Genomic DNA, 25,823 nt, shown 5'->3' with positions numbered 1-25,823 from the left:
TTAAATGTTTCCTAACAAACATTTTATTGCTCACTCTTAGCTAACAAATGTTATTTCGCTACATGTTTAATACACCTTCCAGTTTAACTATCAAACATGTTTTTACTGAATGTCTAAACTTCATTAGTGTCCATCATTTATCTTTCAGCACTTTTAACCACCTGACTGAAACTTGCCTGTCAGATTTTATCTTAAGGAACACTGTGTCTGACACTTAAAAATTTTTACGAGCTGTAAGCTGGCATAACTTTTTATAAAATAGTTTTATTTTTAAATGTATAAATTTATTTTTGTTTTTTGGTGTTTTTTTATTAATACCTTTACGTAATCCCTAACAGATTTAATCCACTTCATTCTTTGACCAGCTGTATCATGGCCTAAGTTACCACTGCACCTTAAAAAAAAAAGTTTTTCATTTTAATAACTGATTTTTTTAAATATATTTTTATATTCTTTGTTGTGAGCACTTGGTTTGTTATATGAACTTTGTTGTATATATTTTTATGCTTGGATTATTGCATTCCAGGTACTGATAAACAAGGATTTGGATTTGGAGGGACTGGTAAGAAATCTTTTGGAAAGCAATTTGATTCTTATGGCGAGGTAAGTAGAGGAACACAGCATTTGTGAAACAATTTGTCTAAGTTAACGAATAACACTTTCTGTGACTTAGTGAGCGAGTTGTATTTGTATAAGTTATACATGAGAAAGAAAATGGAGCTCTGGAGGAATAGATTGTCATATAAGTATACTTTGTAATGTAAGTGGGGATCTTTTTTAAATGGCAGTTTGTAGTATTTTGTAATTGTTTTAGATAATTAGATAAATTAATTGTAGCAAGGGTAACATTGTTCTGATTTAATTGGCTATGCAAATTTAAATTAGCCAGTTGTTAACAGCTACATATTTGTTTAACAGCTGATATTCATTGCAATTGCCACTGAGGAAAACTTTGGAAATATGTTTTAGCATTGTCTTCACTGGGTAAGTACTCTATGTAATTGTTATTGGCATAGTATAGGCCACAGCATTTCAACACAGTTCTCTGGTGCGCATTACAATGGTTGAAATGCAGTGTCCTTTTATATTTTTGGAATACTGATGCCTTTACGGTTCCTGACCAGATGAAGATAAAATTCTTTTTCATTCTATTTAATTACCTTCTCTCCTTTATCTTATTGCATTTTATTTCAATGTCAGCAACTGTTGAAAAAATTTGTGGTAAGATTGTCTTAGCTAGCTTCAATGTATTTTCCTTATTTTATTATTATTTTTTTAAAATAATTTCATTCAATCTCAACACAGTATAGTGTTAATAGGAGATATTCATAATTTCTACATTTCTCCTTCACTTACAAAGTATTATGTACTAATAAGCCAGCTTCCTCTTTAGAAGAAGTAAAAGCATCAGAATATAATACAAGTGGCAGTTGTAAATCGTCAGAATATAACAGCTGGATAGACTTTGGTAAGATATCCATTTGAACAAAAAGCAAGTTTCCTTCTCAGTTCCTTTTCCAAATTGAACTTACATTTCTAATAAATAACTTGGTTGCAACCATTGCAAGCTTTGATATGGGCAGAAAATGAAATTGGAGATTTGGATACAAGCCATTTATGATATGGTATATTCTTATCCTGAACAGCTTAGACCATTTATTGGAAAACTGCAGTTTAGACAAAGGAATGGAGATTAAATCATATCATTTCTGCTCTTATAATTTCATTGATATGATCTGAACAGATATTAAGATCAGAATGTTTAAAACAGTAGTCCAGCCAAGGAAAAGAGAAATCATAGATCATGATCAACCCATTTTACATTTGTAATGCCAAATGACATGAGGCTAAGAATGGCCATGGAATAAAAGGCTCCATTGAAGAAGTGATCATTGCCAAGTTTTGATCAGAGGCAGCTTTGGATAATTAAAATTAATTGTACGCTCTGAAGGGTTGTCAGTATCATATTGTTTTCTAGGTGTGTGAATGCATTTTGTAAGATCATTAGTAATAGCAAAGCTTCAGCATTTCTACCATCTGAGTCCATTCAACTAGAAAATTGAAGCCAGAAATTTGAGTTTTTGGGGAAAATCCAAGCCCTGGGTGATTTTTAGAGTTGGGAGAGTGATGAAGGCAAGAAATGAATTGTATCCTGAAAGAGGACTCTGAGGTTGGGAAAATTCATGTCTAGGAAATAAGTGAACTCATACACTGACCATTAAATGAATTTTACTGTAACTAAAGTTTTTTACAAATAAATATAAAAAAAAAATTGTATAATTTACAATAAACTGTTGGCTGTATGTTACGGAATACTAAAACTATAATAAAATCATTTACTATAAAATATGCTAAAATATAAAGAATAAAAGTGCTAAAAAAACTTGATGCTTTTGAGAGCATCAGCTCCCTTCCTCAACAGTAATAAGACTTCCTGCAACACCTCCTTATATAACAGGCTCACGGTACCTCCACACGTGGTATTCCTCCACGTGGTTCCCTCGGCGCATGGGCAGAAGCGGAAATGGCTCGGGTACGTGGCAAACAAAATCGTTCATGCATACTTAGGACAGTTGTTTCAAAAATAGGATGTATGTGCATACCTCTGTCTCTATTCATGGTATTCTTACTGGTTGAGCCAATCCATAAACCCTCTAGCCACTTATGCTCCCAGTACCCATGTGTGTGTGGTCCACGATAATCGTATTCTCTGGGGAGATTTGATGCTGCTTCTCCCAAAAATGTTTGGCCACAGCAGACTTATTATAATCGGCGGTTCTTATAGCATAGGATGGGTTCCAGACTTAAGACGTCAGTTTTTAAGAAGCCCATGTGTAGAGGCCAATACACCCACTACAACTCAGCATATGCTGGACAATACAAGAACGGTGTAGTAAAAGCTTTATTTGATAGAGCAGGATCACACTGCACCACCTCTGAGGATAAAGAAAAAGAAATTAATCGCGTCACGGCAGACCTTAGAAAATGTGGATATCCCCAGAGGATCCTGGACAGATATAGCAGAGGAGTGTCTGAATGTAGGGAGCCGTTCATTCCGGTAGCCACCGCATACATCCCCTACTATTCGGGCCTTGCTGAGCATCTAGCGAGAATTTTGCGGGGTTATAAGACACGCTGTGTACAGCTTCCCGGGCAGAGGCTGTGCACAGCTGTGTCCCAGGTGAAAGACCGTATACCAAAAGATCTCAGTAGTGGAGTTGTATACAGAATAGAATGCCCGGATTGTGGGGAGTGTTATGTGGGGGAAACAAAACGACTGCTCAGGGATCGCCTGGGGGAACATTTAAATGCTATAAGAACCACCGATTATAATAAGTCTGCTATGGCCGAACATTTTTGGGAGAAGTAGCATCAAATCTCCCCAGAGGACGCAATTATCGTGGACCACGCGCATGGGTACTGGGAGCGTAAGTGGCTAGAGGGTTTACGGATTGGCTCATCCAGTAAGAATACCATGAATAGAGACAGAGGTATGTTCACCTATTTTTGAAGCAATTGTCCTAAGTACGGATGAATGGTTTTGTTTTCCACGTATCCGAGCCATTTCCGCTTCTGGTTTTGCCCATGCACCAAGGGAACCACGTGTGGAGGTACCGTGAGCCTGTTATATAAGGAGGTCTTATTACTGTTGAGGAAAGGAGCTGACGCTCTCGAAAGCTTCAGGTTTTTTTTAGTGCTTTTAATCTTTATATTTTAGCATATTTTATAGTAAATTATGTTATTATAGTTTTAGTATTCTGTAATATACAGCCACCAGTTTATTGTAAATTATACAATTTTTTTTTTTTTTTTTTTTTATATTTATTTGTAAAAAACTTTAGTTACGGTAAAATTCATTTAAAGATCAATAAGAGAATTACAGACGGCACAAAGGCTATCAGCATGCTAAACTCTGTTCTGTGGAGCAAAAATATCCTACATAAAACAAAGAAACCTATATTTCAAACGATTGTACAAAGTCTTCTATTGTATGGAGCGGAAACCTGGACATTGAATAGGCGAGCGGAAAACAAATTGCTCTCCACAGAAATGGATTTTTGGAGACTCTCAGCAGGAACTTCTAGAAGAGACAGAAAACGGAATGAAGACATAAGGGAAAAAATGGAAGCGAAAAAGACTTATCAAAGAAAAACGGACATGTAAAACGGATCCAAGAAAACAGATATCCAAAGGCTATCCTGGAATGGATACCTCCTGGAAGAAGGAGAAGAGGAAGACCTAGGAGGACCTGGATGGATGGAATACGGGAGTGCATGACAGCCCGAGGCTTAACCGACCAAGACACCTTGAACCGCACTTTATGGCGGGAAAAAATTCCTAACAAGAAATAACTTGTAGGCTGAGGAAACCCATTGTAAATGGAAACACTCCTCTTGAAGAAGAAGAAAATTCATTTAATGGTTGGTGTATGAGTTCACTTATTTCCTAGACAAGAAATGAATTGATGGTCAAGAGATTTTGAGCTGAAGGAGATTAAAGGGAAAACCAGATTAGGAGGTCTCTGACAAGAAATATCAATGTGGACATGTTCTCATATTAAAGTAACACCTTTAATGAGGAAAGAATTATATAATGAATAGTTTAGAATATATAATAGCCAGGTGGGTAAAGTGCCTGCCTGGCAACCCAAAGGTCGCGGGTTCGAATCCTGCCTCTGGCTTGGATCAGAGTAAAATGCAAAAACTTTGGGAGGTGCATTATGGCCACAGAAGCCGACGCGCCAACAGCTAACAAAAAAAAAAAAAAAAAGTTTAGAATAAATGAGGTATAGTGGTTTAGGCAATTGATAATTCTGTCAGAAATGGGACTTTCATATCTCTCTGGATTTACACTGGCGAATCCATCTGTTTTTTAACTTGTTTTAACACCTCTATTTCACTGTCAAAATAGTATTTCTTCTTTTTCACAGTAAAATAGGACTGTGCTAAATTCATAATTTTTTTTTAAAACTGCTGTGAATTTCTGCTTGATTTTGTTAATGAATTGGCATCAGATGTACCACTGTATAAAGTAATGTGGAAAACATTGTTTCACGTTCAGTTTCGGTTATATGTAACGTGTGACTACATTTCAGGATCATTAGACTTTGGTAATTAACCATATTCTTCAGTAAGATACCAAATAAATTTGACAAGATTTCAGAAGACATGTATGCAAGATTTTCCATGTGTCGTAAAATCTGTGAAAAAGGCAGCACATTTGCTTTGTATACTGTATATAAATATGATTTTTCAATTTCAAGTTCTGGAAACAGTATAAAGTCAGGTATTGCAAACAAATAAACATGTGTACCACATATAGAAAAAAAGCAAAAACAGATGTAGCATTTAACAATGACAATGATATCGTCATATGTGCAGAACGTTTATTTTGAAAGAAATTCAGAAGGCATTCAATTCTGCTTAACATTAACCCACACAATATACATTTATGCCATAAAGTTTGTTGAAATAAGTTTAAGAATTACATAGTTCTGAAAAGAACTATAGTATTAAATGTTGATAAATTTTCTTCTAATTAAGCTTTTTTACTGTGGGTATTAGAGATCAGATGAGGAAGGTTTTTCCTTTGTTGTTGTTGTTTGCTATTAACGTAAACAACTCATTGCAGTATAGTTATCACCCTTCATAAAATTGCAAGTCTAATGAAGTCACCATACTCCTTTATGAAGTTCGTGGAAACCAAAACTTACAGGATTGTGACTACTTTACATTGTTCTAATCATGTTAACAATTGAAGCTATGATTATGTAGTTGAATTGTTTCTTATTTTTATGGTATGCTGTAAATTGGATTCCCTGTAAAAATATCTCATTAAGAAATGTGGGATTGTTATAAGAAATTGATACTTTTAAAATTTTATTTTCTAAGTATATGAAGTATGTTTAATATTTTTATTTTAGAGTATAGAATTACTGAAAAAAAAAAACTGGTAATAGTACATTTTGCCATTTCAAACATTATTAATCCATTTCATCCATTGGCAGCTAAAAGGGAGAAAACATGTGAAATGAAATTTGCATACATAAAAACACTTATCTAATAGGTTGTCTTTTAGTCATTGTATCCACATAAAAAACAGCTTGTGTACCCTATATGCACAAAAGATGTCATATTTTCAACGTCATAGTTCGATAGTAGATGATGAAAGAAAATCAAAACCATTTAGATTTTTAAAATTGAACTACTAGAACAGCAGTTATGAACAATGTAAAGTTTTATGCTAATGCCTGCTGAATCAACGTTAGTGACTGAGTTAGTGCCATTTAGGAAGTGACGTCATTTGCGTCTTGCATTTTTGTTACCAATCGGTTTTACTTCAGTCCGAAATATTTAGTATGAACAATGTAATGTTTTATGCTCATGCCCACCACTTACTCTGCTGAATCAATGTTAGTGACTGGATTAGTGTCATCTAGAAAATGTCATTTGCATGGATTAGTGTCATCTAGAAAATGTCATTTGCATAATTTCCATCTCGCATTTTCGTTACCAATCAGTTTACTTCAAGTCCAAAAAATTTAGTAAGTGCCGCCAAAGATGTTTTCATATCAAAAATTCAGAAAAAGTGGCTATGTTTTATTTTTTAACTTTAGTACAGTTAGCTTATAATGTGGGCATTAAATTGTCCCTCAGCCCTACGCACTTGTCTATCTCCAAAACTCTGAGTAAGTACAGTGACACACACACAGCCACACAAGTAATTGTGCTAGAACAAATTGGGTTGGAGTACCTAACAAACCAATTGTTCTCAGAGCAAGTCACAAGTACAATACCCATCCAGCCCAAACTGGATGGGTATTGTAGCCATTAACAAAAGGCACACCCCTAAAAAAACTAAGATGGCAGAAGGGTTTACATCATTAAAGTTAGCAATAACAGAAACAAAGAAAAAATAATGAGGATACACTTTGACAAACAGTGAGTGTTGTCACAAACAAATTTATAGAGGAGTCAATGTCAAATAGGAAACAAAAGAGTAAATTAACATAGTAGTCCATCTTTGTCAACATCATAGTAGTCTATCTTTGTCACTATCTTTTGGGAGATAGTGTAAGTGATTCTGTATATTAAGATTAGATTACATAGTCCATTTTGGCAATTATTTTATGTCCTATTAAAATAATTCCAATTAGAAGCAAGAAGAATAGGATCAGTGTTTAAGGAGCTAATGCTTGAAATCAGGTGGAACAGAAAGTGTATATCAATTCAATGAAGCCTACAGAAATTCATTTAGGCTTGAATTTATAGATCTGTAGTTGATTATCATTATTCTCTAAATAATAAGACAACTACTTTTGAATTATGGAGTTTACTAAGGAGGGATAATTTATCTTCAGAATTTCAGCTTCAAATGGAGAGTGGTTTAAACATTCGACCATAATCGCTTTCAAGATGATTTCCTCAGTTTGCTTTGAAAAAAGTTCCATTTAAGGAACCAATTTTCAAAGAAGGCAAGTCTCTTAAAATTGGATTTTGCAACTCCAGCCCAAACTGGGGAAGCATATAGGGTGGCTGGTTTTATGATCAGATTAAAATTCAATGATTAACTGGGGAGGAAGTGACATGTAGAAAATGTTGTTTTCATATCCAAGTGGTTTTTGTGAATTTCATCAATAGATAACCAATATACAAACAAAATTAAGTTTGGAGTCAAAGAGAATTCCAAAGTCTGAATTTCATCTTTAATGATAGTACATCTAAGGCCAAGGATAGGCAAAGTTCAAAGATAAGATAGTTCAAAGAGCTGCATGCGAGCCACATGCAGCTCTTTGAACTGGATGGGTATTGTGGTTCTTAGCCCACATGTACGACAAGTTCAAGAGTTCAGTAGATAAGCAAGAAAATTGAGGATGTCCTCAGAAATTGAGAAGAAATTGTTTAGAAGAGTAATCAGAGAAGTTGGGTGAATCACATCAAAAGCAAGGTAATATTGGTGTGAATAATGTCTACTTGGCATTTGTCATTAAGCTCTTTTAGGATGTTGAAGTTCCATCGTGGTATAGTTAAAAAAAATTTCTCCCCCCCCCCCAACAAACCCTGCTTATCATCTACAGAGTTGGCGGTGGAGTTATAGATTTGTAATTTTCCCTGCAGATCCAATCCACAATGTCTGCATTTCCCCTACAGATCTAACCCCCAGCCACAGTCTCTTTATGGTCCAATTTATTTTATTCGCAATTGGGTTGAAACTTTCCTTGTTTAATCATTTATTATCAGCATCACTCAGTTTATTTAATTAGTTCATTAATTCAGTAGATTAGTTGCTATATATAACTGGTAATGAGAGGATTTCATGAAAGATTTCAACATTTCACCTAGGTGAAATCTTTTTGTGAAATTCTGTCATTACCAGTTCTCAGAAAGGTTATTCTTGCTCATTGCAGGCAATATTCAATATTTTCATGTACCACAGGTAATTTAGTTCAATTCATTTGCCACAGGGAAGTCAAGAGGTCTATGCTTTGATTTATTTGGGCTTTCCTGTATTGCAAAGATATTTAATATCAGAGGTAGCTCACATTCATTTGACATTCAGTTATGTATTTTAATTCTTAATTAAATCTTAATTTCATTTCTGGCCAAAAATATCCATCTCTAATTGATTATCAAAGTGTTGTATATATTTAAAATACCCAAGCCAGATCTTATAAGCAGTTGACTTCATCTTTGTTCATTTTGTTTATCACTTTTTCATCTAATCTTTCTTTCTACACTAGATAATTATTTCCAAAGTGAGGTTGGAATGTCAGGTAATATGGGCTAGGATTATTTGGTTAACTGCAATATTTTGTGGAATCTCATCTGTTATGTGTTATGAAACCAATAATTCCATGTTTTTGATGAAAACATGGACTTATTGTATTGAATTATTAAATTAAAATTTAATAGTACACGATAACTCAATTAAAATTCATAATAAAAGTAGAAACACTGAACTATTTTTTTTTTTTTTTTTTTTTTTTTTTTTTATATATATATATATATATATATATATATATATATATATATATATATATATATAATCCCAGCAGACTAAAATCAGTGACTGGAGTTTTTATCTCTAAGATTTAGAAACAGTGGTATCTCCTTAAAAATATTTAATTTTTTAATAAAATATTAAGTGGCTGTCACTCACTCTATGATCTTTATTTTTTCCAACTTTCATTTTATGTGGGTACATAAAATAAACTCTTTATTCCTTTAAAAAAAAGTGTCACTCCAACTGGTCACTCTACGGAGTACCTATGATTTCATGAGAATTATTTATAAATTAACTAGATGTTCTAGTTAACTAGATGTTATAAATTAACTAGTGTTCGCAGGCCGGCCGCTAGTTAGTACACAGGACCGAACCTATTGGTAACTCTCTAGGAGGCTTCCGGATCAGCTAGTGTATAATCTTGCTACCTCTACTCTGCAAGATAGTGACTGGAGGGAGTCCGAATAGTGTGTATGCGGGGAGCATTGTCGAGGCCACGTTATGTCAAGGATCTGGGTATATTCTTACCACGTGTACACCATATCCAAAAATTTCATTACTTCATACAGCATGTCCCACCCACTTTTTCTTACTATCGAATACACCATGAATTGTCAAACGAATAGAGCAAGCTTATCTGTGAAAAGGTCTAAACATCCCAAGGACTTCCTAATTCATTTCACAAATATACGTGGTCTCAATTCTAATCTCAACGATGTCCATTTCCACTTGCAGTCTGCCAAACCCCATGTACTTTTTCTGACAGAATCTCAGTTATCGGTTGATTCAACTACTGCTCATCTCAGATGCCCAAATTATTCGCTGTATGATTCCTTTCACCTCAAAGGTGGTACTTGTGCATATGTCCGTTCTGATATTCCCTGTCAGAGACTTGGCAATTTGGAATCTCCTCTCTTTGATCTTCTCTGGCTTAAAATTTCTCTACCTCATTGTGTCAAATTCATCTGTTGTCTCTACCGTTCTCCCAACTCCACTAATCACTTGGAGCTCTTTGACTTCCTCTCTTTGCAACTTGACTTTCTCCAGTCCAACTTTCCTAACAGTGAGGTAATTTTCCTTGGTGATTTTAATGTTCACAACTCCAGCTGGCTTCCGTTTTCTAGTCACACCGACCCAGCAGGTCGAGATGCTGAGGCTTTTGCAATTACTAATGACCTAGCACAGATTGTCCATTTACCTACAAGAATACCAGACAATCCTAATCATACAGCCAATACGCTTGATCTTTTTCTCACAAACAACCCTTCTAAGTACACTTCATACAGCATGTCGAAGTGAGAGGTCCTTTAAGCACTTCAGATCACAACTTGGTGATTGTCTCTTCTCCAATGGAACATTTATCTCATGGCTATTCCCAACCTCGTGTTGTTTGGCATTACAAGAATGCAAAATGGGATGAGCTGCGAGACTTCTTTTCTTTGGTCGGATTACTGTTTCAAAACTTCTGATGTCAACGTTTGCTCAGATCGTGTCAGTGAAATTATTCTTGCAGGAATGGAATCCTTTATCCCACACTCCACTTTAAATCTCGTCCCTTATCTAAACCTTGGTTTTCCAATAAATGTGCTAAGGCTGTGTTCAAGAGAAGAATGTTGCATATCGTAATTGGCTTGTTTCTAATTCTTCAGTTTCATTTTCTGCCTAGACCAAAGCTCGCAACAATTGTAAAGCAGTTATTAATCAGTCCAAACTAGAGTTTGAACAGGCTAAGAGTAGAAAACTTGCTTCTTGCCCTAATGGTAGCCGAGCATTCTGGTCTCTCGCCAAAGCTATTGGCCGCAACTTTTGCCCATCTCTGCTCCCACCTCTGTCCAAACCAAATGGTTCTGTTGTCACTTCAGCCAAGGATAAAGCTGACCTGCTAGCATCCCATTTTTCTTCCAGCTCATGTATTAATGATCTTGGTAAAACACCTCCCACCATTCCCAACACGCTCCATTCAATGCCTCCTGTGGTCTTCCGTCAAAAGGATATCAGAAGGATTTTGATGAATCTTGATGCTAAGAAAGCTCCAGGTCCTGATGGTATTTCTCCACTTGTTCTCAAAACCTGTGCTCCTGAACTTACTCCTATTCTTTGCCGCCTTTTTTCACTTTCTTATTCCAAAGGTGTTTTTCCTTCTGCTTGGAAATTTGTTCATATCCAGCCAGTTCCTAAAAAGGGTGATAAATCCCTCCCATCCAATTATCGTCCCATTGCAATTACTTCTACTCTTTCTAAAGTAATGGAGAAATCAGTTAACTGCCAACTCTTAAACTACCTAGAAACCTTCCGTCTGATCAACGATCGCCAGTATGGATTCCGTCAGTGTCGATCCACTGGGGATATTCTGGCTTATGTTATCCATTTATGGACTAATTCAATGGAAAGGTTCGGTGAAACACAAGTAGTTGCTCTTGACATCTTAAAGGCTTTTTATCGTGTTTGGCATAAAGATCTTCTAAACAAGCTTCCATCTTATGGTTTGGCAACTGTTTTTAGTAATTGGTTATCCAGTTTTCTCTCTGATCGCTCACTGAGGGTGATGGTAGATGGCTCTCTGTCTTCTAACTTCTCCACTAATGCCGATGTCCCCCAAGGTTCAGTTCTTTCCCCCACTATTCCTTTTGTATATCAATGACCTTCTTCCATTTACTGGAAATCCTATCCATAGTTTTGCCGATGATAGCACATTGCATTCCACTTTCCATTTTGAGAAACCTTGTCCTGCTCAATCAGCCTCAACTTCTCGAAAATCTGCTACCAATTCCTTAAATGCCGATCTTCAGGTAATTCTCCACTGGGGCAAAGACAACTTAGTTGATTTCAACCCTTGTAAAACTCAGTCTTGTCTTATATCTCGCAAAAAGGATTCTTCTGCTCCTATGCTTATCTTTAGTGACACTCCGATTTCTAGGCAAAATGATATATCTCTTTTGGGGATTACCCTGACTTCTAATCTCTTTTGGCACAAGCACATCACAAATATTGCTTCCTCTGCATCTAATAAACTTGGTTTTCTCTTTCGCTCTCGGTGTTACTTTTCTTCCAAACAGCTGCTCACTCTGTATAAATCGCAAATCCGCCCTGATATGGAATATTGTTCCCACATCTGGGCTGGTGCCCCCAAAACCTCTCTGTCTTCTTTATTCCATTCAGAAGAGGGCAGTTAGGTTAATTAATGATTCATCTCTAACAGAGTCTCTCCACTCGTTTTCTCATAGACGTACTGTTTCTGCTGCATGCCTCTTCTACAGATACTTCCGTGGGCACTGTTCTTCCGAACTGGCTTCTATAATTCCCGCTCTCTCTTTCAAAACAGTCCAAACCCGTGCCGCCACCAGCCAACATCCATTTACTGTCCAACTTCAAACCCACAGAACCAACTTTGCATCTTCCTCATTTATTCATTCGACTGCTGTTTTCTGGAACAACCTTCCTTTATACGTATTTCCTGAAAATTATAATCTACAGAAGTTCAAATCCAATGTCAAGAAATATCTTCTTTCGTCTTCTCAACCTCCAACCTAAGCACGGTACTAAGTACTATAGGTTCTAATACCTTTCGTGTTTGGGGTTCACAAAAAAAAAAGAAAAAAAAAAAAAAAAAAGATGGATTTTGGCATAAACAAGCAGTGCAAAGTAAAATATAACTGACGATAACGCTAGATAACAAAAAATATTTTTTTCATACCTCTGCAATGAAAATATGTGATTCTGGAGGAAATAAACGTGCTGATTCTGAAAATCGCCATAAAAAATCTCTATCACATCTACATCAAAAGATGTACCAATGTTTAACGTTAAAATGAAGTGATATATATGTATAATACAAGTTTAAAAAATTATTATACGTTCTCTCTAACTCATTTAACTTCGGAAAAATTATCATAAATCATAGAGAAATAGTTATATTTCAATAACATATAATCAGCAAACCTGTAATTGTCCTTAAAAAAATGTTTGCTGCTAAGGGATTTTCTCTTGTATTCCTGCTTACTCTCCCTCACAAGGAATCAACAGTAATCCTCCATTACAGGATCCCAGCAACCTTGGTACCACTTTTCCATCGTGGAAATATCTTGATGAAACCATTCCCCTTGTTCATCACTCACATCTCCCAGATTTTCAGGGGGAAATTCGAGATGAGAATGAAGAAAATGAATTTTCAATGACATTCAACAGCCCATATTTTTGTAGCACTCAAGTAAATTAGACACCAACATTTCATAGTTTTCTTCTCTCCTTTTACCCAAAAAACCATGTACTATTATCTTAAATGATATTGCCAAAAATAGACTTGCCAAACCATAGGGACTGCAAAAGGTAACGCTTTTGAGTTTGCCCTGTAACCACCTCCTAAGGTTTGTCGTACAAGTAATACAACACTTGTGTGGTGCCCAATTTTACATCCAAAATAAAAGAATATGAAAGTTTTTTAATGCCATAGATATTTTTACTTTGAGTGTTTTGGGTAAACTGGCCACTAACATAACAAAAATTGCCTGGATGATTGATACACTTCCTGTGTGTCTGCTTATTCATTGTAGCACTAAATAAATTTCTGAAAACATAGATTTAGTTTTGAACACTACAATATAAAAACAACACAAATTCAATTTTTATCACTACACAGTACACAGACATGGCAACTTACTAGTTCTACTCGTGTGAACACCTGAAAGGAAAAATATTTGTGAATCGGCAGGTAGAGCCAGAAATTATTTTACTGCTACTGCAAGGGTTGCACCCTCCCTCTCTCAAGGTGCTGTTTATGTTTGGAGGATAGATTTAAAACTCTCAGAACATGTCACGATCAGTTAATACTTGGAAAACCTTGGCACAGCCTACAAAAAGCCTCACCAAAAACTAAGTGTGCTCTCTTCAAATTGTAAATTTTTGCATCAGAATTCGAACCTAAGAACCATAGGTAGAAGTCTGATTGTGTTTATCACAAGAAAACAGAAGCCAGAATAGATTGCTAAAATTAAGAGAATTAGCTTATAACTCTTAAAATAAATCAGTATGTCATACATTACTGGCTAGATTATGTGAAATTGGCATATTTTGGTAAAACGTAACTCCCTTTATATTTAATAACTATGACGCAATGTGAAACTGGCATCATGATTTTCAAAATCTATGCATAAAAATTGGTTAAAAACGGCATTTAAGTTCTTGGAGGTAAATAAAAATCGTGTTGGCTAGTGTAATTTTTCCTCAAAAAATGGTAAGGAGATATCAGAGTTCATAAATCAGGTTTACTAGTGGGAAACTTTTGATATCAGAGTTCATAAATCAGGTTTACTAGTGGGAAACTTTTGATATGATCATTTTATTTGTGAAAGAGTATATAAATCTCCTGCAGTCAGAAATTGACTGTGCTTGAATTATTATATCAAATAATATTTTGGAAAGTCTTGCTAACAAGGCTTTAGTTATAGTTTGTCTCATAAGTGGACCAGTAAATGTTTATTGAGATATTGCTAAAATTTTGATATATCCATTATAGGCATTTGGAATGCATGATGTTATTGGCTGTTTTTTGAATCTTGACAAAGGAACAATCAAATTTTCAAAGAATGGTGAGTAGAATGCTTTTTATGTTTTTCAAATTGAAAACCCCATTTTGCTGTATGAATAAATATGAGTGATTTTTACAGAGATTCAAACACTGAATCCAAAGTTTTAATCTGTTTTTTTAGTCACCTTTAGTTTTAAAATCATATGATGTAATCTCACCAGTGATGTCAAAGAGGTTATGACTTATCTGATAGGCGCCTCCGTAGCCAGGTGGGAAGGAGCAGCAGTGCGTAGCACACGCTTCTTGATTAGACCAGGGTTCGAGCCCGTCACCACCAAATACGGAGGATGCGGAAAGTTCATGGGAATGACCACCGCATATCCCGGAGCAATATGGCCTTAGTTGCTAATGCTCCTAAAAACCAAATCACAAACTTATCTGATAAATGGTAGAAGAATACACAAGTTTAAAGTGTAAGGTGACCAAGGTTAGCATGTGCTGCTGAAATGTTTGTTGATTGCTGTTTTCCATAGCAGAAGTTTGTATGAACTTATTCAGTTTGGGGCTCATCCAATTTTTTTTATTAAAAATAACACTGCTTAGCATGGCATGTGCTTTCTACACATTAGATAGTATGAATCAGAGCTGTAATACTCAATAACAGGTTACAAATCTTTGTAATACTCTGTAATTTGTAACAGGTTACAAATCTTTGTAATACTCTGTAATTTGTAACAGGTTACAAATCTTTCCTCGTGTACACTATTGCAGGACCAGATTTCACTTTTATCCAAAGGACTAAATTATAATTTACCACCTCGAAAACTACCTAAAAAACAATGCGTAATTGATATTGAATTTGGACTTTGTAATGTTCCACAAAAAGATGCATTTATTCAACAAGTTAGCCAAGTAGTGAATAACATAAAAGAAACGTGACTTCCTAAATTGAATACACATGACAGTTCAGCTTTACGAGAACTTCGGGGAAATAAGGACATTATTATACAGAGGACAGATAAGGAGATACAGTGGTAATACTAGATAAACATGATTATATTAATAAGTTAGATTCAGTTGTGTCAGATACCTCCACTCATCGTGAAGTAGACCCGGCACTGTTTACCAATTTGGTCAATCAATACAATAAAGCGTTAACCACGTATCGAAAAAACGACTACATTACTATGGTTCAGTTAAAGGAATTGAAGTCCAGAACATACAATATTCCTGCACTTTTCGGTCAGGTAAAATTACACAAGACTGGATTTCCTGTTCGACCTATTGTTTCCTACAGGAACTCGGCATTTTCATCCTTAGCCACACATGTATATAACATTATAAAACCCTTCAGACAGGTAATACAATTTGGGATTAAGAACTACGATACATTATTTAATATTCTTAAAGACTGTAGACTCGGCGACAATGACAATTTATTCTCACTAGATGTTACCTCGTTATATACGAATGTAAACGTTGAATACACATTAGATATTATTTGGGATATGTTAAATAAAAACTCGACACCGATTAATTATACGAAGCTACCTATTAAGGAAATTTTTCACTTAATTAAACTGTTATTTGAGGCCAACTACATCACCTTTCGAGACAAGGTGTACAAACAAATTTTTGGATTACCAATGGGTTTGAGCCTGAGTGGCTTAATGTCAGAGATCTATCTCTCAACGATTGAGCGTATACATTTGACACCTTTCCGGCCCTGTATCACATACTATGGGAGGTATTTAGACGATGTTCTAGTTATTACTGATAGTAGTACTATCCAAGACATTTTACATTCATTTAATAATATTCATTCTAGACTCAAATTTACATTGGAAAGGGAGGATACGGATACAAAGTCATTAAACTTTCTAAATTTCACGCTTACCCGGGACTCGAATAAAATACAATTTAGCATCTATCGAAAACCTACAAACACCGGTATGCTTCTACATTATAATAGCTATCACTCGCTCACCTACAAAAGATCGATTATCTTTAATCAATTTCTAAATGCCTATAAATATTCAACGACGAAATCTGCTTTGGACTCAGAAATACAAATATTAACTAGCAGATTCTTAAACAGGGGTTATTCCATTACCACAATAAACGAATTAGGGTACAGGCTAAGGATAGGATACAAAATACTACACCAATCAACAATAGTAATATCAAAAAATACTTTATTTCTGTCCCATATGTTGAACAGTGGCACAAACAGCTTAACAGGTTCTTTAAAGATACCGAATTTAAAATTGTAGCTAGGCCAATACGTAAGTTACACACTATACTGAACAATCGCTCGGTTCTTTCCGCGCTCGCAACACAATTTAATGATCTGGTATACAACATTTCTTGCAGTGATTGCGACTCGGCTTACCAAGGTTCAACGCGATTTTCTCTTAATATTCGTGTAAATCAGCATGAAGCCTCAGTTCGTGCTTCTTGTTCAGCAGCGTCAGAATTAGCCTTTCATGCCATTAACGAAAAACATACTTTTTTTATTTAACGAGGCCAAAATACTTAACGTTCAACGTAATTATATGCGACTATTAATTGCAGAAACCGTAGAAATTAAATTACACGAGAATTCTGTTAATGTTCGGCGGCCATATTTGATCTCCGATGCATGGACCTGCATGCGCAAAGACAAATAATCACTATTTAAGTTTCAGGTTTAACCCGATTCGGTAATTTTCATTCCTGTGATCACGACATACGGTCAAAGCGTTGTCAGCTTCAGGAAGGAAAATCATTTTGAATATTTTCGTTAGATTCTTTTAATTGCATTAATTTGATTTTTAATTGTTTTATATTGATTTGAATTGTGTTAAATTGGTTATTTAATTATTTATATTTTACTCTAATGTACCGGTAAGTTGTCGGTTTTTTTTGTTTTTTCCGTTTTAATTTCTGGAGGGTATCATACAGAAGTGTTCTACGTACTATATTGAGGTAAACTCCTCTTATTATTTTACTAACATATAACTTAGTATTAGTAACGGCTGCATGGTGCAAGAAAGCCTATGGCTTATGCTACACCAGCCAAAAAATAAATAAATAAATAAATAACTAATTAATAATAAAAAAAAAAAAAAAAAAAGGAAATTAAACCTATCATCCTATGCGCTTCCCTTACCCAAAAGTACTATCCAGATGACCTTTGAAATTTCCCCAGACTGTCGGCCTCTACCACCCATGAAGGCAACTTATTCCAGTAATTTATAACTCGCTGGCTAAAATAAAACTTCCTGCAGTCCAATCTAAACATTCCCCCCCCCCGTAACTTGAATTTATGTCCCCTAGTTCTAGCATCATTTATAATCTTGAAAATTTCGTCCTCATTCATTTTACTGATGCCTCTCAGAGCCTTAAACACCTCAATCAAATCTCCTCTAAGGTGTCTAGTTTCCAAACTCTGCAACCCACATATTCGAAGTCTTTCATTAACTACTCACAGTGATCATTAACTACTCTACCAATTTTAACATCATCTGCAAATTTAGACATCATGCCCTCTATCCCTTCATCAATATCGTTTATGAAAATTAAAAACAACAGTGGTCCTAATACTGATCCTTGGGGAACCCAATTCTTACATCAACCCAATCTGAGGAATAGCCATTTATCACAACCCTCTGCCTCCTGCCCTGAAGCCATCCTTCTATCCATATAAGGATTTTCCCAGTGATTCCAACCTGGTCCAGCTTATAAAGCAACTGCTCATGTGGGACTGAGTCAAAAGCTTTGCTGAAATCAAAATAAACAATGTCAAAATTATTCCCTAAATCCAGCTCATGAATTACCCTTTCGAAATAGCGAACCAAATTTGTTAAACATGATTTTCCCTTTACAAAACCATGCTGAGTATCCTTGAGAATTTCAATTCGATCCAAATGATCCTGAATTCCACCCTTGATCATTGCCTCCATGATTTTGCCTACTACTGAAGTCAGACTGACAGGTCGATAATTTCCAACTTCACTTTTAGAGCCACCCTTATGTATGGGAGATACATTTGCACTTTTCCAATCCAAGGGAATCTCCTCAGAGTCTAGTGATGCTCGCATAATTAGTTATATCATTCACAGATATAACTTCTGTTATATCTGTGAAAAGCTCACAATAAAAAACAAAAGAGAAATTTGACTGCTTTAGTGGAGAAAGCACATGCAGGTTGTATTTTGGGTGTGCCATAGGAGATCAAGATAAGCCACAGGTTCCTCATGTTTGCTGTGTGTAACAAATCTTACAAATGGTTAAATGGTTCTTATTCTGTTAAATCTTTGCCATTATCATGATTTGGCGAGAACTGAGAGCTCATGTTTCCCTGTTATACTTACTTGACCATAATAACAGGAATTTCATCAAAGAACAAAAGCAGTATTGTTAATCTCATTATTGCCCGTGCTGTGTTACTGATTCCGCTGCAAGTCTTCCATTGCCTCCAAGACTGACAGATGATCCACCGGAAGGTATTGCAATTGATCTTGATTTGAAATACCTCTAACTGAACCACATTTAATTACTACACTTATCTACATTTAATTTTGACCCCTTCTCTTATCTCATGACTGTATTACAGATGGAGAAACTCTGTTACCATGAATTTTCTCCATCTTTTTGCAAAAACAGTTTTTCTCCATCTTTTTATTTTCACAAAAAATAGCAAAACTGTTAAAATATGAATTTTTTTTTTTCTTAACTTTTAAAGGATATGGCTGTGATAAACACCCGAGAGAATAGTTTGCTGCCATTGTTCAGCATCCATAAAAAAAGAAAAAAGGAAGAAAAAAAAATCAAACTCTATTCTTTAGGTTTTCATTTCCATTGTAGTATATATGGTATGACACAGGATTACACCCTCTCTCAGTTTAGAAAGCAATAAAGATAAAAGAACTTGAACTTTATTAATAATTAATATAATTAAAGATTTCTTTTTAAAGAAAAAATATGCATTTTAAACTCCTAACGTGTTGCTTAAAAGAGTCTAGAAATAAAGGCAAAACACCACCCACCCTTTTCTGCAAATTAAATTCTGCATTAAAACACCACCCATATGTATAAAATGTTTTGTGGTAAAAATTTTACCACAAAACATTTTAATACATATGGGTGGGTGGAAGAAAAAAAAAGCAGCATTATTGAAAGTTTACATATTGTACCTTCAAAGTGATCTGTATGCTCATATGATCCAACTAAGTGTTATAACTTGAAGTATTTAATACAGTCATAGCAAAAGCTTTATAACCTTATACATAAATTTGGTAAATTGTGGATTTAGTTTGGCAGCTCTGGCCATGGTCCAGTAATTAGTGTAGAAGGAGATTGTAGGTTCCAACTCCTATGCTGATACAAAAAAAATGGCCCATTTTAAATTGTGGGGACAGAATATCTTCCTGCCCTTAATAATAATTAGTTTATATGTATACAGTCACAATGAATATTTAAACTTTTATAGCCTTGGGCATATTGAGAATAAACAGTTGACTTTGTGTCATGAATTCATATAACCAAAGCTTGTTTCCTTATGACAGTTAAGTCTGCTGACACCAAACAATTCTCATAACCAGCAAGTTGCTGTGTAGGGAAACTTGCTGTTTACGTTCTGTCAGTTTTGTTAGGAAAAAAGTTTGCTGCCAAACTTTTTCTTGCTGTTTGAGTTAGTTAAATATAATTGTATTTGGAAAAGAAATTTGTCCAGTAACAGTATTCAGAAAACAAGTTTGTTTGTTTTTTTTTTTTTTTTTTTTTTGTTTTTTTTGAACCAAATTAAAATGGCTTGATTTTCAGAATAAAAAAAAAAGTTTCCAGTATTTCTCAAGATCGTTGACAGTAAAGGAATATATATTTTGCAGATCAGAAATTTTTCTGTCAATTTTAATGTGAGGGTCTGACACTGTTATGATCTACAATGGTCCTTAGTCAAGGAACTTGACAAGTGCATAAGGAACCATAAAATATAACAAATATCCCAGGTCATTCTTAGCATATTAATAATTCTTCATAGCAATGCTGATTGTCAGAAAATATTCAACTAGATGAAAGGGGGGGGGGGTAACTGAATTCAGATGTTCTCTTTCTGGAACAGTTTTGCCGAATAGCCAAATTTGAATGGTTGTGATATGCTCTTGATAGCCAAATTTGCCATTGGTATAAACAACTCTCAGGCAACACTTCTAAAGCTGTATGAAGATAAAAGAAAGATACATGACTATATCTTTTTTGAAGCAGTCATAAGCAGTTGATATCTAATATTTAAGTCATTTAATATTTAAAAGTTAATATTTGAAAGCATGTTGTACTGGTAAATAATCCTGATAATATAAAATATGTATTTGTCAGTGAAATTTTAAATTGTAGTGCAATATGGACTTTAATAAAACCTGTTGCTTTTTCTGAAACTTCTGTTTTTTTTGGGAACTCTTGCTCTTTGCAGAATGTTTTTTTTTTTTTCTTTTTTGTCATTGTTGTTCTTTTTTTGTATGTTTTTTTTTTCTGAAAAATCTTCTGTTTTCCTCCTGCCTAGAAATATATAACTCCAGTTTCAAGGAAGTCAAAAGTTGGCAGCTCAACCCTAGTCAGGTTGAGCATTAATTTGTTTAACATTTGAAATGCAGTTACTCAATGACCATTGTTAGCATTGTGGCCTTCTGATGAGATGGAGTTCAATGGTTAGTCTGTTTTAATTTATTTTTGTTTCACGTAATGGTCAAGTTGCATTGTTTAGGCAGTGGTTAGGCCACATCTTGAGTACTGTGTACAAGTCTGGAGACCTCACTTTAGGAAGACTGTAGATCTGCTTGAATGGGTACAGACTTCTGTCTGTTGTTGTGGAAGTGGATGGTTTGAATAAATTCAAAGATGAACTAAACAAATTCTTAGAGGGTATAGATAGGTAAAATGTGTATGTGTGTGTGTATATATATATATATATATATATATATATTTTTTTTTTTTTTTGTTTATTGGCTTGCTTTATAAGCTTGCTTTCTTGCATCATTTGCCACTACTAATAATACTGCCAGTAGCATACATCTCTGTTATACACTCCCAAGAAATATATCGCCATAATTCATATCATGCCATCCGTCCCCAAAATAACAGTCTTGATTCACTACTGAGTTACTTTTCTTCAAAAGGTAACTAAAGAAGTTGCTTTTTATAAGTTTTCAATTTGAGTTTTGTGGGCAACTCTGCCTATACAATATGTGAACTCATCTGATACTTTGAGGTCTCTGTGTCAGTGGCTTTCCATTTTAACAATTTACATTCAAAGCACTCATGATGGTTTCAAGGATTTCATACATTTTAAAGAATTGTAAATTTGGTTTTTGTATATCATTTAATTTACTTATTAAATTTTTTTAAAGTATTCAGTTCTTTTGCCATAACCTTCTGTATACACACACCCATAGATAGTTTGAAGTAACACCTGTGAGCTGCATCTCAACCACTAAATGAAAATAGTGGCAAGAATGACGGCACTGCATCTCACAACTGTGTCTATGTCTAAGGAGATTGGAAATTTACAAGCATTCCTGTTGAACCAGTAACTAATGTGCATGTTGTGCATTCAGCCTTTTAATGCTGCATCTGCTCTGAGGTTTGATGCCACCACCACTGGTTTAATAATTAATCACTCATAAATTGATCTATTTTTTTTTTCCTTTTTTTTTTTTTCTGAACGGTGTTTAAAGAAAAGTAGCGTTTAGAAAATCAATTGTTTTTTTAGTGTAACTACAAAATCTTCCACGCACAACAGAACTATCAGCCCTTGAAGTGTGACATGAGGATACTAATTGTTTTTTCATATAAATACAAATTATTACTTAAAAAAGATTTTTAATTTTGTGTCAGAGTCTTGTTAATTTCAGGATAATACAATAATTTTGACATATCCTGTTTATGATTTTTTTCCTTAGGTGTTGATTTTGGTGATGCCTTTACTATTCCACAAAATTTGAGAAATAGTGCTTTCTTTGCTGCTGTTGTTCTTAAAGTAAGTCTCAAGCTGTTTTTTTTTTTATTTGTGACTATTTCAAACAGATTATAATTTTCACAAAAGGCTGTTTTGTACTTACATATAATGTTAACATATTGATTTTCTATATATGTTGATGATTGGATTAGCCTTCCAGAATTTATTTGAAAGAGGACTGGAATAAATGGGGATTTTTTTTCCTTCTCTTCTTTCAGAAAATACATGTTAATCATTTATTGGCTGCATTTGCTGTTAAGAGATGCAGTTTCTTAATGTATTTTTCATATGAATAAATGATTATTTATTATAGTGCTGATTCATAACCACAGACTGATTTATTTTTATTGAATGATTTTCAAGATTATTTGTTATTATACTGAACTTTTATTTATTTTACTCTGTGTAATGTTTAACCATATATAAATACCACCTCTGCCTGCATTGATTGTCGTTGTTACTGATTTGCGAAAACCAGTTTTATGTTAGGTAACAATCTAATATATAAATAGGAATGTTCAAATTGTGCGGTGATCTCAGATCCCATTGGAAGCCAGGCATCCAAACTATTCATGGTGTTTGCTCTTTCATATAGGATGGGGGGAAGGGAATCCAAACACATTATTTAAATTATTTTTATCTGACTATATAGTGGTTTTGTCACTTGTTTAGAGAGAGAGAGAGAGAGAGAGAGAGAGAGAGAGAGAGAGAGAGAGAGAGAGAGAGAGAGAGAGAGAGAGAGAGAGAGAGAGAGAGAGAGAGAGAGAGATCTGAGGTGGGATCTTATCATAGGCAGGGAATTTCTAAAAACCTCTTCAGTCAGAACTGTGGTTAGCCAGTCTCAGTTGCAGAGAGTAGTGTTTTCCTATGAATTATTCTGGCTTTTTCAGCCCTGCACGATATGCATATTGGCCCATAAGCATACACTTGGACAAATAATACATAATAGTGCATCTAAAAACCAACTAACTTAACCTAACCCTATTTTAAAAAAATTATTATAATTATTTTCCTCTAAACATGTACCATATCTATAGCATAGATTAAGGCAGGGCTTTAACCTTGGAATTGAAGGATAACCCCCACCACTCATTTCTTAATGCACCCATCTTGTAATAACTCCCTCTCTTGGTTGGCCCCGGGTGCCAAGCGTTCTGTGACCAAGTGATTTTTTGTGCGTTCCAAAAAGCGTTATATCCAAAGAGCCTTTGAACAAATTATATTTCGTTCCAACTACTGTTTTCTTTATTTATAAATTACTGCAGCACTTTCGCACTAGAAGAAGTAGGCAAAGGCCCAGAAAGGAAGGCCACCTTTCTGTTTCTATTTCTAACAGTACTAACCAAAAAACTCAGCTGCTTGGTCACCTAGTGGCACTGCTCCTGCCTCCCTATGGTGGGGCCAGAAACCTGGGAGGTAAAGCAAACCCCCAGGGCCAAAAGGAGCAAAACATGGAATATGACAATTTCCCTATGATTAAGACTGCAAATCCAAATAATACGGATTTGCATCAACCTGATATTGACTCTACCAATCCAAAGAGACTGAAGACAGATGCTCCTCGAATTGAACACCCAAGTTTTCTGATTCTTCATTCACTGACAAACCAGCCCTTAGGCAATCTATCGCCATTTCTCATTCAAAAATGTCTTGAGAACGTAGCTGGTTCCCCGAAAATGGTGAGACTACTGAAATCTGGCGATCTGCTTGTAGAGACCACCAGCTCTAAACACTGAGTCTCTACTGAGACTCAATTCATTTGGTGGAATTCTAGTCAAGGTGTCCCCACATGCCACACTAAATACATCCAAAGGCATAATTTCAGCATGGAACCTAATGAATGTCTCAGAGAAAGAAATTGTTCAGGAACTGCAGGATCAGAAAGTCACACAGGCCAAAAGAATCATGATGAAAAAAGATGGCGAGGTAATTCTGACTCGAAGCATCATACTAACATTCAGCTCACCCAACCTACCTTCATCAGTGAAAGCAGGGTATTTGCATTGTTGCATTCGCCCATATATTCCAAACCCAATAAGATGTTATAAGGTCAGAAATTTGGACACTCACAAACAGTCTGTCAAGGTGACTCAGTATGTCCAAACTGTGGATCGAAAGAGCATATCCAAGCTGACTGTAATGCCCGATCTTCACTTTGTCCCAACTGTAAAGACAACCATCCAGCCTTCTCCAAAAACTGAACAGTGTGGAAGTATGAGAAAGAAATACAAAATAGAAAAGAAAGTATCGTTCCCAGAAACATGAAAGCAATTGCAACTACAGATGCCTAGACGTACATATGCCGAAGCCTCTAAAAATTTTCATTTAGTATCAATCCAAACTAATACATCAATTCCACCAAACATCTCCATTTCTGAATGGGCTCGATCCTTGCTCTCTTCTGTACCACAATCATCAAAGCAACATATTCCAAGCAGGGCTAACAACACGCCTGTCAACATACCACCTGCTGCCCATGTGCAGCCCCTGTAAGACCCATTCAAACAGAAAGCCAGATCCCATTAGCAAACAGCCAGATGACTTCATCCTTATGGATACCAATGAAATCCCCAGTCAAGATGAAACAGAAACCATTCTAGAGATCCATCCAGAGGATGAAATAGACATGAGACCAATTTTCTCAAAAAGGGATAAAATTAAAAGTGACTGCATCAAACAGACTTTAAAAAAACACAGACTCAGCTCCTTCATCTAAATCTAAACAATGAACAACGTAGTCCAATGAAATTGCAGAGGCTTGCGTAGCAATATTGATGACATCCAGGAAATAATTAAACGTCATAATCCAGTTGGCATCTGTTTACAGGAGACATATTTAACTCCTAAAGTATCTCTCTCTCTCGATCACAAATTATACTCTTTATACTCTTTTCAGAAAAGATAGACTGGTTACAAATAAAGCTCATTGTGGGGTTGCTATTCTCATAGATTCACAAGTCCCTTGCAGACGTATTCCTTTGCAAACCTCTATTGAAGCTGTTGCTACGCGAATAGCAATTGGAGTCACTATAACACTTGTTTCTATCTATCTGCTGCCCAGTCAGCCTTGCACTATTCACGAACTTGAAGATTTAATTCTGCAGTTGCCAACCCCTTTCTGTTTATTGGGAAAGTTCAGTGGACACCATCCATTGTGGGGGCTCTCCCAATGCAGATGGAAGGGGACAACTTATTGAAATGCTCATTGACAGGCAGAATTTAACCATCCTAATTACTGGTTCACCAACTTACATCCATCTCCCAACAGGAACTGTGTCCTCAATAGATCTGTCTATCTGCTCT

The 25,823-nt window shown here is 35.3% G+C and overlaps 1 protein-coding gene across 1 annotated transcript in view; it reads left to right on the top strand.

The window, feature by feature from the left end:
• The window catches only part of Ddx1 (ATP-dependent RNA helicase Ddx1), a 339,750-nt gene that overhangs the window by 91,374 nt on the left and 222,553 nt on the right, over positions 1-25,823 (top strand). Inside the window, exons 8-10 of the mRNA XM_090381389.1 lie at positions 527-603; positions 14,516-14,588; positions 22,465-22,541. Of these exons, the coding sequence (XP_090237515.1) occupies positions 527-603; positions 14,516-14,588; positions 22,465-22,541 (227 nt within the window). The remainder of the gene's footprint in view (positions 1-526; positions 604-14,515; positions 14,589-22,464; positions 22,542-25,823) is intronic.

The sequence above is a fragment of the Mastigoproctus giganteus genome, chromosome 9 (genome assembly GCF_048544385.1).
Source record: "Mastigoproctus giganteus isolate SK-2022 chromosome 9, ASM4854438v1, whole genome shotgun sequence".
Taxonomy (NCBI): Eukaryota; Metazoa; Arthropoda; class Arachnida; order Uropygi; family Thelyphonidae; genus Mastigoproctus; species Mastigoproctus giganteus.
This window is presented reverse-complemented; position numbering and strand designations above follow the sequence as displayed.